General features: G+C 44.8%; 2 protein-coding genes across 13 annotated transcripts in view; one reads left to right on the top strand and one right to left on the bottom strand.

Annotated features, from left to right (window-relative positions):
* Positions 1-2,443, bottom strand: part of CCDC92 (coiled-coil domain containing 92) — a 28,898-nt gene extending 26,455 nt beyond the window's left edge. The window contains exon 1 of the mRNA XM_012782157.3: positions 2,306-2,443. The gene's annotated coding sequence lies outside the window, so the exon portion shown is untranslated. The remainder of the gene's footprint in view (positions 1-2,305) is intronic.
* The window catches only part of ZNF664 (zinc finger protein 664), a 37,425-nt gene continuing 25,608 nt past the window's right edge, over positions 2,392-14,208 (top strand). For 6 of the 12 annotated variants that reach the window (XM_075996472.1, XM_075996476.1, XM_075996475.1 and 3 more), the window contains exons 1-2: positions 2,392-2,606; positions 3,702-3,840. In XM_075996472.1, coding sequence (XP_075852587.1) covers positions 2,392-2,606; positions 3,702-3,840 — 354 coding nt within the window. Of the gene's footprint in view, positions 2,607-2,957; positions 3,081-3,244; positions 3,311-3,701; positions 3,841-14,208 lie in introns of those variants that run through there. The other 6 variants (XM_012782160.3, XM_012782161.3, XM_075996469.1 and 3 more) reach the window with 3 other exon arrangements.

Here is a 14,208-nt window from a genome sequence, read left to right as displayed (position 1 = left end):
AGTTAGATTAGAATCATCTCTGATACCAGGCTGGTCTCTAACCCAGTAAACATCTTCTTGTAGGTGTCTGGGAATGTTGCATTGCCCGCCGCTGTAGAAGCCAGCATAGGGAGGAGGGGGGGAAAGGAACCACAGAGCTAGAGGGGGAATGCAGAAGTCCTCCAGTCCAGTTGTCAGTGGAACCCCTAGGGGGGCCCGTGAGAAGGAACTTCCCCCACCCCTGCGAGACCACCTAAACTGCCATGCATGCCAGGTGGGGCACCAGCATATAGGGAACGCCCCAAGGGAAGGAGCTGCCCCTTCTTTCCAGTTCTAATCACAAATAACTTTTGCATTTACATCTCAGTGAAATCTGTCTTCCAATAAGTACTCCTTGTCCTCTTCCGTACTCAGGAATTATGCTAAATAAACAAAATCCCTTTGCTGCACGATAGACTTTCATGATAGACAATTAGGACGAATCTACTACCCTGACCATATCTTTCTGCAGGCTGAAACAGCACAGCCGAAGACTTGAAAACTGGTGTCACTAAGCTAGTACCTACCTAACTCGTCTGGCACTTCCATCCGACTCAAACATTCATTGCAGCGTTGGTGTATGAAGCACGTAACGGCACCTACCTGCTGCCCTTGAAGGATATGCAATTCAGTAAATTCAGTGGATATAATTAATCTTAGTTAACAAATGTGTGCCCACTATATTTAGGAACTATTTATGGCTGACCTTGTTCCAGATAGAAGAAAAAAGATCCATGCCTTTTCTTACCAGAAAATGAGAAAATGCTGTGTGTCTTAAAAACACCAACAGCTATTAATATCAGTATTGCTGCAAATGCATCCCACTGACTAGGTAATGACGTTAAAAATCAACTTATCCAACATATGACAGATGAAAGAGTCAAGAACCCAAGATGATCTGTTGTAAGTAAAAGGATTCATTTGTTTTAAAAAAGAGTTAATAAAAATACCTAATTTCCAAAAAACCCTGTTTGTTAGACTGATGTATTTAAATGTGTTAAAGTAAAATTTCTGATACACACAATTGTCCTGTACTTTAGATTTTAAACATTACTAAACTAAATTTACTGAGTAATTATAAGAAGCATATGAATAATAAACGGTTTTTCAAGAGTGTATGTATACGAACAACCACATATATACACACGCTTATATTTTTGTACATAATCGCCCATCTTAAAGCCTTCTTCCGAACATATTTCACATAAGATGAACAGTTAGCCAAAGCAAAGATGCAAATTTCAAAACGTCTTTGGAGATTAAAGTCATATTAAATGTCAGCATCTTTTTCCTAGCAATTCAATGGCGAGAAAATGCAGGGGAATTCTTGACTGTGCAAATAAAACTACGTAACAAAACGTCGACAATGTTCTTTCAATAAATTTCAAACTTAAAAGTTTTAAAACGGCAATTCTAGTTTTAACACTCTTACAGGTTTCTGGAAACGTGTAATCCATATCAGTACTGCAGCCTGGTAGCTTGCATTTTGCTACAAACCCCATTTCTGAACCTAAGTTACAGAACATGGTTATGTTTTCTCTTAGGCCACGTAAGTAAGTGGACCAGATCATACTGCTAAATATCAGAGCTTGAAATTAAACAATACAGGTCCGCATGAAACCTAAGTTAGAGAAACTAGAGGAACTCACTGGAGCGGTCAAGCCTCTGCTGCATATGTGCATTACGCTCCATTTCACGAATCACAAGCACATCGTTATTTGGGGTAAACTAAAGCCCACATCAAAGCTTCAGAGCAGGGCTGTAAAGGGAGTGTACTTACGTAAAGGGTTACAGGACCGGAGACGGTACTTACTAGGGAGGGTCTCTAACTACCGCAGGGTGGTGACTCGCATCTAAAAGGGCGATGTGGATTCAGCCAGCCTACTTCGCCCAGCATTCGAGACAAAGCCGGGCTAGGCCCCAGGGCGCTCCCGGTGCACCTGCAATGCGGATCCCTCGCCCTGCGATCCCACCCGGGGCTGGCGGGAGCGGCCCCGGGCCCGGCCTCGGCTCTCCGTCGCCGGAGAGACCCCGCAGGCAGGGGGCAGGGGGCGCGGGGGTCCCCGCGCCTCGCTCCGACCCTCCCTCCCCCCACCTCGCCTTCCCCGGAGTTGTCTCCTCAGGGGACGCCCCTGCCCGCACCAGAGCTAGCGCTCTCCCGGGGGTGAGGCGGGCGGACCCCTCCTCTCGCGGGAGGGCTTTTAAAGTCATTCACACGCACTCGGAGCCCCGCCCGGAGCCTCCAGGTGAGCGGGGCTGGACTCGGCACACCTGGGCCCCGCCTCACCTGCGGGCGCGGCCGGCGCGGTCCTTCAGGCGGCTCCCCGCCTCGGCGCGGTCCTCCCGGCGGGCAGCAGCGGGGGCCCGCGGCCCATGGGCGGGGCGGCGGCGGGCGGGGCTGGCTCGGCTCCGGCCCTGCCCCGGCCGGCCGCCGAGGGAGGTCAGTGGGCGCCGCCCGCCCCGCGCATCCCGCCGGCTCCCACCCGAGCGCCGGCCGCGGTGCACCCTGGGAGCGGCCGGCGGCGCGGCCTGGCGGCGCTGACCCTGCGGACGGGCGTGCGGGCGGCGGGCGGCCGAGGCGGCGGCGGGTCTGTGTCTGCGGGGCGGGGCGTGCGAGGCGGCAGATACTCGGCGGGGAGTGGGCGACGCCCCCCGCCCCCCAGCTGCGGCGGGGCGGGGGAAAGGACCGCGGGGAAGGGAGGGTCTGGCCGGTGGGACGCAGGCGCACAGCTCAGGTGCGGCCGCACTGCGGTTGCCCTGGGCAACGCGGGCCGGGGGGAGGCTGCGAGGGAGGAGCGAGGGAGGCGAGCGGGAGCACGCGCGCGCTGGGCGCTGGGGGTGGGGGTGGGGGCGCCCGGGCCCGGCCCGGGCTGGGGGGCGGGGGCGGAGGCAGGCGGCGGGGGCGCGGGCCGGGCGGCGCGCATGCGTGCGGCCCCCGCTCCCCCGGGGCTCGCCACCTCGTGCGTGCGCACGCGCGCCGTCCCCCGGAGGCGTCTGGGTGTGCGGAGCGCGCGCGCGCGGCTCGGAGGCGCACCTGTGAGGTGTCCCTGGAGGAGCGGGAGGTGGGTGCGCGGCGCCCGCGGCCTGGGGCGCTTGCTCCCCTCGCTCGGAGCGAGTTCTCGGCGCCCGCGCCGTGGTCTCTTTATTTCTTTCCCGGACGGCGGCGGCGGGGCGGGGGCCGGGGAGCGGGCCGGGGGCTGGAAGGAGGGCGAGCGGATTAAAGAAAAGAAAAACAGCCCGTCACTCAGGACGGGCCTCGAGCCGCGCCGGCCCTCGGGGAGCGCGGGGGAAGGTCAGAGAGGCTCGGCGCAGCCGGGCGACCTCCGGGCGGGCCCCCGGGAGCGAAGCCGCCCCTCGGGCCTCCGGAAGGCGGCGTGGGCCCGCAGTGCGGGGGAGCGGGGCCGGGGGCGCGGATGGCGGCGGGCGCGGGGCGCGGGGTGGGCGGCGGGCAGGGCGAGGCCGGGCGCAGGCCCCGCGGGAGCCGGACTCCCGAGCCGCGCTCCATTGTTGTTGGAGCCGAGGGAAGGGGGAGCGCGACGGCTTCCGAAGCCCGTGGAGCCGCGCCTTGGAGCCTTTCCAGGCGGGTCCCCGGAGAGGCGGTAATGGCCGCGCCGTGGGACCGGGGAGCCGGGCTGCGCCGCGGGGAAGCCTCGCTGCATGGTGTGGTGTTGTGTTCTTTATAGCTCCCCCCGTCCGGGCAGAGGCCGCCGAGCATCCCGCTCAGGTGATGAGGAACCCTCCGCGCACCCAGCGCAGAAGGCTGCTGCCGCTGGACGCCTCCATTGTTTGACCACAACAAGGGCCGGCCGGATTCTCACCCAGGTAAACTGGCTGGCAGCGCTGTCGAGTTCCTTCTCTACTCCCACATGCAAAGAAATTCTGATCTCTTCCAGGACTTCACTTCAGTTTTCTTGCTGTCTTCTGCTTCTGATGAACTCAGAATACCTATCCCCCTCCCAGACGTTTTCCCATCAGGGTTAATCTCTCTGCCAAATCACCTCTGGTTTCCCTCAAAACTCAGCTCCTTTGTGAAACCTTTCTCGCTGAACTCTAACAACTAAATCTCTCTAGGAGCCTGCTCTGTACTGCTCTAGTTGGTGATCTGTTTATTGACTGTGTTAGTGCAACAAAGGAGACCAGATAGTGAACAAATATTTTCTAGCTATTGACTCCTTAAAGGAACGATTTGTGACATTGAGACGGTTTTAATGTTTTAACAGGACTGAACTGTTCTTAAGTATTTTGTGTTCTCTGTTAGAGAGGGCCTCTACTTCCTTTAGAGATGCATACCTTTTTTTAGAGCAGAAAAATGACTTCCTTGTTCAATCCACAAGTTAATTTAAAATTTAAAAATCAATTTTAAATTAGTAGAGTAGCACATTTTCTTCATAAAAAGGAACATGTTACAGAGATGGCGAAAGTCTTTGACTATCAACTCTTGTCTGCAGGGATAAGGACTATTATGTATGTGGTGTGTATCCTTCTAAATCTTTAAAAATACTTGCACGAGTGTGTACTTATGTCATCTTTGACTGTTTTAACCAGTACATTGTACTGTATGTGTCAATTCTAGCATATAATAATTTGACTCACTTTTAAAGAAATGCTGCATCATGTTCCATATTTTCAGTGTATCATAGTTTATTTTGCCATTTCTCAGATTGATGGCAATTGAAGTTTTAACTTTAAAACAGCTTTTGTGAAGTGGTGGTGGTTGTCTGGTGAGATGAGGTTTTAGTGAAGGCAGCACACATCTGCACTAATTACAGAGACTAGGCATTTATGGTGAAAGTTCTCTTTGGTTAAGAAATTTACAAGTGGGAGCTGCCGCCCCTCCACTATTGTAATTAGGACTCTACCACTTAGGAGGCATTGGATGACCTTGGAGAGGGCACTTAATCACTACAAGCCTCAGTTTTCTTTTCTGTAAATAGTAGTAATACCTGTTCTGTCTACTCCATAGAGTTCAGTAAGCTTGGTAGAATATAAAGTTGTTTATAAAGATTAGTTTTATTAGCCTTTGTGACCCAAAAATTGTTTATTTGCAATATAATTTATATTTTTTGGCCAAATGTGTGTATCACATCATACATGAAATAGTCTATTTTGAATGCTCTTTAATTAGTGATTTTGTTATCAACTACTGACAATACATTAGACTTAAAGAATATTTTTGCAAAGCACATTTTTCCTTGAACTTTTTACATATCGTAAATAAGGCTTACAAATTAGTTGACTGTGAATAAACATATCAGCAAATGGAACACTAGATAAAACTCTTGTTGTAATATTTAAACAAAACTTACTTCCTAGAGATGTAAATTGTACATACACTTTTTATGGCAGCAGTAGATTTAGATTGGTTTGTACATCCTTCAGGGAAAATGGAGTCTTACTGAGTTTGTAGGCAGTATCAGAAAGTTTTAGCAGTTTTAATATTGATTGAATGCTGTGATGAGTAGTATTTTAAGATGTAAGAGGTACAATTAGGGGCTTTGTAGATATTTTTCTTTCATTCAGATATGTATGAGTACCTTTAGTGTGGCCAACAAAATTACCTTGTCCCTGTTCTCTTGGAGGGTATAATTTGTGAGAGGGATGGGATCAGAAATTAAATACAGCCCCACAACTACACATATAATCACAAGTCTTGGTATCTGCTATGAAAATAAAGTAGCACCTACTATGAGAGAATATAAAAAAGTAGACCAAATTTTAGATTGGGGAGAGGAGGCCCAGGAAAGACATTTCTGTAAAAATAAGATTTAAGCTGAGATTGGAAGGTTGAGTAGGTGTTAGTGTTGAGTGAACTGGGGGGTAATTTTCCAGGCAGAGGAACAGCATGTGGGAAGGCACTGAAGGGGGAAAAAGCTTTTGCCGTTCAGGAACGGAGAGAATGACTAGATGGTACGGGGCTGAGGGGGAGTGTGGCTAGGCCGGAGGCTGGATCCTGTAGGGCAGGTTAAGGTGGTTGTATTTTTATCCCGAGTGAAATCAGAAGCTATTGTAAGAGTTGGGTTTTAAGCAAGGGGGTGACATAATGAGATTTGCATTTTTAAACAACCACTTCAGTCCCTGCCACATGCAGAATGTGCAGGTGTGGTGGGGATGCAGGGCAGGGGGGAGGACGGGGCCACTCCAGAGGGCTGCCTAGGAGAGAGTGGGTTTTCCCTTGAAATTGACACTGACTTCACAGTACCAACTACACTAAGGTAAAAGCAGATGTTTGATTTTAAGAAAAGACCCTCATTTCTTTAAAAAAAAAAAGTAGGAATAAATAAAAGGAAGAAAAAAGGTACTTTTATAATGCAAAAAGTACATGTAAGTATTAAACTAGTCCACACTAAAGTATCAGAGAATATAATTACAAATTGGGACATTATTTAGCATGGTTTTTATAAGTTTGACAAAGCAGTAACACATGAAATAAGAGTAAAGTCGGGATCTAAAGTGAAAAGGGAAATATTTATAGATGCTATTGACTAGAAAAACAAGAATAACAGAAAAATCATTAGACAAAAAAATTGATGAAGTAACTGAGTACACAGTGCATGTATAAGGTTAATAGCTTTTTGAATGCCAAAAATAACCTAGCAGAAGCTAAAATGGAAAAAAAACACCCCCCACAAAAAGCTGGCTCTGACCACATTGCAGCAAAAAATGTGAAACATACAGGCAAAGCCTTGTGGAATCGAAGCCTTGATGTGGAAGGAAGCCTTGTGTGACCTCCCTGGAGAGACGGTGCAGTATCACAAGAGTTCTGAAAGAGTATCTTGAATGGAAAGATGGGCCATATTCCTGGCTGTGATGTCTAAATGTTACAGAAATGTCCATTTTGGGGTGAACTTGACAGGGTAATAATGAGTAGTGTGGTGGGACAAATATATTTAAATATTGTAGAACCACATTCATTAAAAGTGTCATACTGGCTGCAGAGTACCTTATCTGTGCAGATCACTGGAACCTATTCAGCACCCCAGAAATAAACTATTTTATGTGGAAATGTAATAAATGATAAATCATCACGAATGTTCACAAGTCTAAAGAAAATGGAAGTAAATATTAAAGATCTGGAAAGAGGAGTTATGCATGCCGAGGTGGATGGAGAACGGGCATTACAGTCAGATGTACTTAAACTGGGATCTTTGAAGTGAAGAAAATAATCCCTATCTTGCAGCTGTTATGAGAGTGAGAGAGAAAGGCCAGGCACCTGCAGGGCACTCAGACCTGTTACTAATTGCTACTATTAGAAACAATGGAGAAAAGAATATAAACAAGGTAGTAGACTACATAAAAAATGAAAAGTTTTTTAAGAAGAAAAGGAAAAACCCTGAGATTAAAAGCCAAACCACAGAGTGGGAACATATTTATGACAAGTGATAAGCAGAGTTAATATTTTCAATATGTAAAGATCTCATATAAATCAGCTAAGAAAATAATGAAAATCTATGTAGAAGTGGTTATGGGTTATGAATAGACAGTTCACTGGACAGAAATGTAAATTGTTAAACATTTGAAAAGTTGTATAATTCAGTAATGATCAAGTAATTAGTAATTGCTTTTACAGAAAAGTAAGATTCTGTTCTCAATAGCAACAAAACTAGGAAACATTTAAGAATAAGACAAATGTATCAAAGCTTTATAAAGAAGAGTAAAAACTTCTACCTAAACAATTTAAGAGCTATCCTAAATGGGCAGACATATGTTCCTGGAGGGGAAGACATCATTGTAAAGATTGCAGTACTCTCCAAGTTAAACTGTAATGTTGATGTAATTATAATTGAAATCCCAGTGGGAATTATTTTTGGACACTTGTTAAATTGCCTCTAACATTCTTCTGTCAGAATAAATGTGCTAGAAGGGCCAAAACAGTTTTCTAATGGAAAAATAGTGATGGGGGAGTTGCTCTACCAGAAACGAAAGCGCACTGTAATGTCACCATAGCATGAGTGGTGAGCACAGGAGCAGACAGACTGACACAGGGAGCACAGTAGGGCCCAGCGACAGACCCATTTGTATACAGGAATTTACTGTGCATAAAGTTGGTGTCTTGCAACAGTTGGGAAATTATTTTCAGTATATCGTGTAGGGATAATGGCTCTTTACTTGGAATGGAAAGTCATACTAAAATGATTTTTAGATGGATTGAGGAACTAACTAAAAAAAAAAAGACCTGTAAAAGTATTAGAAATATAAGAGAATGTGTTATGTAGGAGGGGATATTGGGAAATACGGTTTTTTGGTAGGCCACTTAGGTAAGACCAAAACCTAAAATCATCAAGTAAAGGATTGATACATTTGACCATGAACAAAGTTGATATTTCTGTGTGACAAAACACGTTACAAAATGACAGACTGGGAAGAAAGCTTCTGTAATGTGTAAAGGATAAATGGAGTGGACACAATTGAGAAATGAATTGAGGATATGAATAGTTCTGTGAGAAATGAAAGTGTCAGAACAGTGAAGAGGAATTCACCCTCACTCATAATTAGGGAAATGGAAATTGAAACAAGCCGTTTTTTGTAGGGGAGTATGGAAGGCATCAGGCAAAAATTCAGGACATACCCAAGGATGTAAAGAAATCTAAACATTGTTGGGAGCATAAAACTGGTTCGACCTTTTTAGATGGCAGTCTTTGCAGATATTTATCAAAATTAAAAAACACATATCCTTTGGTCTAGCAGGTACACAAGGTATCCATGATATTGTCCTAGGAGGACACAAGTTAATATGAAGGAAGTCTATTGTAGCATCATTTATAATTAGGAAAAATTGAAGGTAAACACAAATTTTGTTGCCTCCATACTGTGGAATATGTAGTTTTTGAAAAAAGGTAGATTTGTATGTGTTGACGTAGCTTGCATGGATGTTTGGAATATACTATTGAGCCCAAACACGTTTAATCCTAGTGTTTGGTAAGACACAAAACAATTGTGTGTGTGTCTATTCTGAATAAAGATAGAAAAAGGTCTAGAAGAATTCATGGAAAACATTTAACATGATTACTTCTGGGGAGAAAGCCTAAGGGAGACTGATTTTTTATGTCACTTGTTTGGGTTGTTTTAGAGTTTTGTTTTTTTGGTTTTTTTTTTTACAATGAACGTTTACTTTTACAATGAATATGTTATAATTTCTCACCAATTTTATAACAGTCTAAATTAAAGCTAAAAAATGATAGTACCTAGTACTTAAAAGGAGGATGTGGTAGAAATGGCACACTCTTACACTGGCCATATGTATCAAGAGTCTTACTGTATTTCTTGGTGTAGTAACCATCTAGGAATCATCAGAGGAATATTTTTAAATACAGAGAAGAGCTTTATGCAAAAAAGATGTATACTGTAGAATTATCTTTAAGGGTGCAGTTTGCAGAATGGTTATGATACAACCTCTGGATAACGTATTACCACTAAAAATGTTTATGAAGAAAATATATTAAAATTCTTATGATGGTGTTAAATAGAAGAAAATCAGGATGCACAATTGTATTCTTATGATTAAAACTCTTAACAACAACAGAAAACCCAACAACCTTCCAGTAAAACCTATGTATGGAAAAAATGTCTAGAAGAAATTAGATGAAAATCTTAAGACTTGTAGACTTTGGGTGGTAGGATAGTGGGTGATTTAAATATGCTTTTTATATTTACCAAGATTGTATATAGCTGTATTACATTTATAATAAAACATTTGATTTAACAAAGTATATCTGGGATAATATGTTAGCTGCATGGCAAAGAGATGTGTGTACTTCTTCTTTTTTTAAAGCCATATGAATAAATTTGGGAATTATGCTGAAAATAAGTGGGACCCTTTGAGAAATTTTAAGCAGAGTAAGAATCCATTTTACATTTAGAAAGATTATATTAGAGTGGATAATGGATTAGAGGGAAGCAGGATTGAAAACTTTTGTAGTATTGCAGAGGAAGATAACCGTGGCCTAAGTTGAGACAGTATGGGTGGAGCCAGTGGAGAGGTTCAGGGTACATTTGGGAGGGAGAGTGGAAGGAGTTCAACAGGAAGAAGAGTGGATAACATCCAGGTTTCTGGCTTGGGCAGTTGGGGGTAGACCTGTTTACTGTAGTTTACTGTAGACCTGTTTACTGTAGAATTGCTGTGGTTTGAGTATTTGTCTGCTCCAAAACTCATGTTGAAACCTAATCTCCAGTGTGGCAGTTCTAAGAGGTGGGGCCTTAACGAGGTGATTGGATCAGGAGGGCTCTGCCCTCATGTGTTAATGAGTTGGCATGGGAGGGGGAGGGAGAGAGACCTGAGCTGGCATCTTAGCAGGCTCAGCCCCTCACCATGTGATGCCCTGCACAGCCCTGGAACTCCTCAGAGTCCCCAGCAGAGGGGAGTCCCCAGCAGCAAGAAGGTCCTCACTAGATGCGGCCCCTCGCCTGGGACCTCTCAGCTTCCCTAGCTAGGAAATCTCTTTACTATGTAAATTACTTGGTTTCAGGTATTCTGTTGTAAGCATTAGAAAATGAATTAAGACAGGAATTTTGTAGGCTTTGGTGAGGAGGTGACAGATTCAGTTTTGGACATGGTAAGTTTGAAGGGCTTACAGGACATGAAGGTTCTTCCTGAAGAAGATTTGCACAGAATGGTTTTATGGTACACATGTATGCTTTGCTTTATGGAGGACCAGATGATGTATAGAGCTCTGTTATTAAGATCGCTGTTTCTATATGGTAAATTTTTCTTACAATATAATTGTGTATCTGTACATTTTTTTTTACTATATTTTATTCTTTTTCTTTATTTTTTAGTGGTAACAATGAGTGGAGATCTGTACATTTTTTTTAAGATTGGGGCAATGACCCTGACTTTGAGTAATACTGTGATTGTCTCTGGGGTCCATCAGGCTAGGCTCTGCCTGTAATGAGCAGGTGCTGTAGGTTTTTCTGGCATTAATGGTCCTGTTGTCAGTCACACTCTTGTAACAGTATGCCTAATTGGGGCAGTTGATGCCGATGAGCTAGTCCCTTCCACATAGAGGCAGGCCAGGAAATAGGCAGAGGCCCTTCATCCATGTGGGCATGCCCACCTGGCCGTGAGAAGGTTGGCTAGAGATTTGGGGGTCATTTGTGTCCTTGCCACTGGCTAGAAGTGGGAGTGAACATGCAAAGAGGATGAGAAGATGCACAAGGCAGAGCTGGGGCGTGGGTACCATGAAGGACAAGGCAGGGAAACATAGGGAAGGACGTGCCTGCAAAGGTAACAGAAAGAAGGAGTTGTTAGAAAGGAAGCAGGATGGATGTCTTAACCAGAGAGCGTTTAGTTGAAAGAAATAAAATCCATTCGAAGTGGCTTAAGTGCAGGGGCATACTGAGTACACCAGGGAGTCCAGAGTTGCTTCTGGCTGGGGCCCAGCCGCTGGAAAGTCGGCAGCAGTTGGTGCGGCTGTACTCTGCCTTTGTTTCCCCTGCCTCTCGTTTGCTGCACATGTGCTCTGCACTGCTCTCTCAGCAGCCTCGCTCTGCTGTATTTCACACATGTGACCCCGGGTGCCTGCTCCAGAAGGCCATCCTGAGTCTGTGTTCCTTGCCAGCCCTCGTCGCAGACTCAGTCTTCCCACGTCTCAATTCTGAGTTCCCAGGGAGGACAGTCAGGTTGGCTCAGCTTAGATTCCAGGCTCACGACTGTTGGGGTCCCTGGAGGGGGCCCGTGAGAGCAGATTGACTTAGGGTGCCTGAGCCCAGGCTGGCCAGATTTGCAGGTGAGCATACTTGGGAGAGGTAACCTGGAAGTCAGGAGGAGGTTTCAAGAATGGGCAGAGGCAATAGTTTTAAGTGGCCCAAAGATGTGATAAAGGGATCAGGAGTGAAACTAAATTTGGCAAATCGAAGTCGTTTAGCAGGTCAAAAGTAGTGTCAGAGCAGATTCACGTGGGAGATTCACAAGGTGGATAACTAGTGGCTATGGTTACCCTTCGTAAGAATCTGGAAGAAGAGAGGATTTTTTGTTGTTGCTGTTCTTTTAATTTAATTCTGGAGGTATAGCAGAAGCATTCGAAGTTTAATTTTAAAAAAGCATAATTTGTATTGCTTTTAACACTAAAGATTTTTCTGCATCTTTTTTCTAACTCTGGAATATGCAGTGTCTCTAAGTCACCTGATACATGATAAGAAATTCAGTAAAGCTATTCTAGAGCTCATTTATTTTTCATACCCCTGCAAGTTCATAAAATAATCATAGCTTATCTCCCCATCTTATTTTGCTGTGCGTTCCTTCCTTGGTATTGTGACAGCTTGTGGGGAAGACTTTGTAGCTAGAGCAGACCTCTGTCCCTAAGATTATGATTCTGACACTGAGGTTAATAATAAAATAATTCATAAAAATAATTGGAACCCTTTTTCTTCTGCAGAGTAAATACCTAATGTCCCTCTGGCTTTTAAAATCATTTTTGGATGTGTAGTTCAACTATGTTTAGGATTGAGCCTGATGGGGTTTAAGAATAATTCATTGATTCAGAGTACTAGGCATCAGCTAGAAAAAAATGTCAGGTTTTTCAGTTGATCAATATCCAGTAACTTTATTACTCCATCTTCACATTATGACAGGATCAGGACCTTGTGATGAGGCCCTACTAGACTCACAATTAGAATCAGAGAACCTGCACAAAACAGGTTGTACAAATTTTCGTGATGCTTGGCATCCAGTTAGTGGTAGTAATCCACGGTGAAATTCCTTTCCGTTTGTAAGACCTTAGTGTAAAGAGCCATGCAGATTTCTGAACAGGTGTTTGAGTGCCCTCTGGAGGCATTCTGAGCAGTTGAATCAGACTCTCAGCAATGGTGTTCAACAGCCAGAGTTGAGAAACAGTGGGCGAGGTGGTTGGAACTGGTGTGCATGCATACTGGGAGCAAGGGAGAGCAGAGATGGAACCCACGGGAATATGCTAGTATTGACAGAGGAACAAGAACCCACTGAGCAGACTGAGAACATGGCGTATATGGCGAGAGTTAGAACCAGAGGCCGGGGAGTCAGAAGGAGCCAAGGGCTGTGGCCAGGAGCATCCAGTGAGATCAAGAGCAAAGTGGACCCTGTCCTTGGTCACGAGGAAGCTGACGTTGGGAGGAACATCAGTGGTGTGGTGTGGGTTGAGGCATGCATGGGAAGAAAGGCAGCAGAAATCTGGAAAGTCAGTCTTCAAGAAGCCTGGATGGAGAAGGGGGGAGGTTATGTGGCAGCTGGAGAAGGCATGGGATTAAATGCCATTTTCACTTAAGGTAGGGGAGACTCTTGGTTGTGTTTAAATGCTGAAGGGAAAAACAGGCACAGAGAGAAAACAGAATTGTAGAGGTATGTGGGAGGGAGGAGAGAGTTGGCTTTGAAATTCCTTACACGGGAGATTTGTTGAGGGAGGAGTTTAAATACGCGGGATCATTTGCTGTCATGAATGACATCGGTTTTTTCTTTTTGGTAAAACTAATAGGATGACTAACAGAAGTTATTTGGCTTCACTTATTTAAAATATTTCATTAAGAAAAGATAGTAGACTCCTCATATCTATTAAATTGTTCATTTAAAATTTGTGAGGTGGGATTTGATCTCTCCCCTCAGACTGTGCTCAGTTTTGAGTGGCGAGGCTTACTATTTAAAGTGTGTGGTGATGAAAGGGGTAGGGTGGGCAGATTCTAGCTTAGGCCCAAACACGTCCACTGCTGTCAGACTGGTTTGAAGACCTTTGAAGGCCTTAAGCGCTTTTAACTTTGGAGGCCTTTACCATGTCGTATCAAAGGTTAAAAAATCACCCATGTGTCCAACATAAAATTAACTTATACGAGACTTTGTGAGCTGAGCTTCATTTGAATAGTTGTAGACATTTAGTATTTATTAACTTTGATGTTGCAATTTTCTTTTCATATTTTGCATCCAGTAAATTTTCTTTGGGTCTCAGACATTTTCACAGGCCCTTGAGATGCTCAGAAGCCCTAGGCACTGTGCCTGTATGCCTAGGGGTGAGACATCCCTGTCCTGCAGGGAGCAGACCCTGGGTGTGTCTAGGCATGTCTGGTGGGCGCGGACTGGCCAGGAATCTGTCTGCTTCAGGGCTGGGGAACCTCCTGGGAAAACTTCATCCTGAAGAGGAGTTCAAGTAACTGTTTTAGTTAGGGATTTTTTTTTTTTTTTTTTGCTGGAAGGAACAGAGATTCATTCAGATCCTTTTAAGAAAAAGGGGA

This window comes from Microcebus murinus, chromosome 22 (genome assembly GCF_040939455.1).
Source record: "Microcebus murinus isolate Inina chromosome 22, M.murinus_Inina_mat1.0, whole genome shotgun sequence".
In the NCBI taxonomy this organism is placed as follows: Eukaryota; Metazoa; Chordata; class Mammalia; order Primates; family Cheirogaleidae; genus Microcebus; species Microcebus murinus.
The sequence above is the reverse complement of the archived record's forward strand: the minus strand, read 5'-3'. Positions and strand labels throughout refer to the sequence as shown.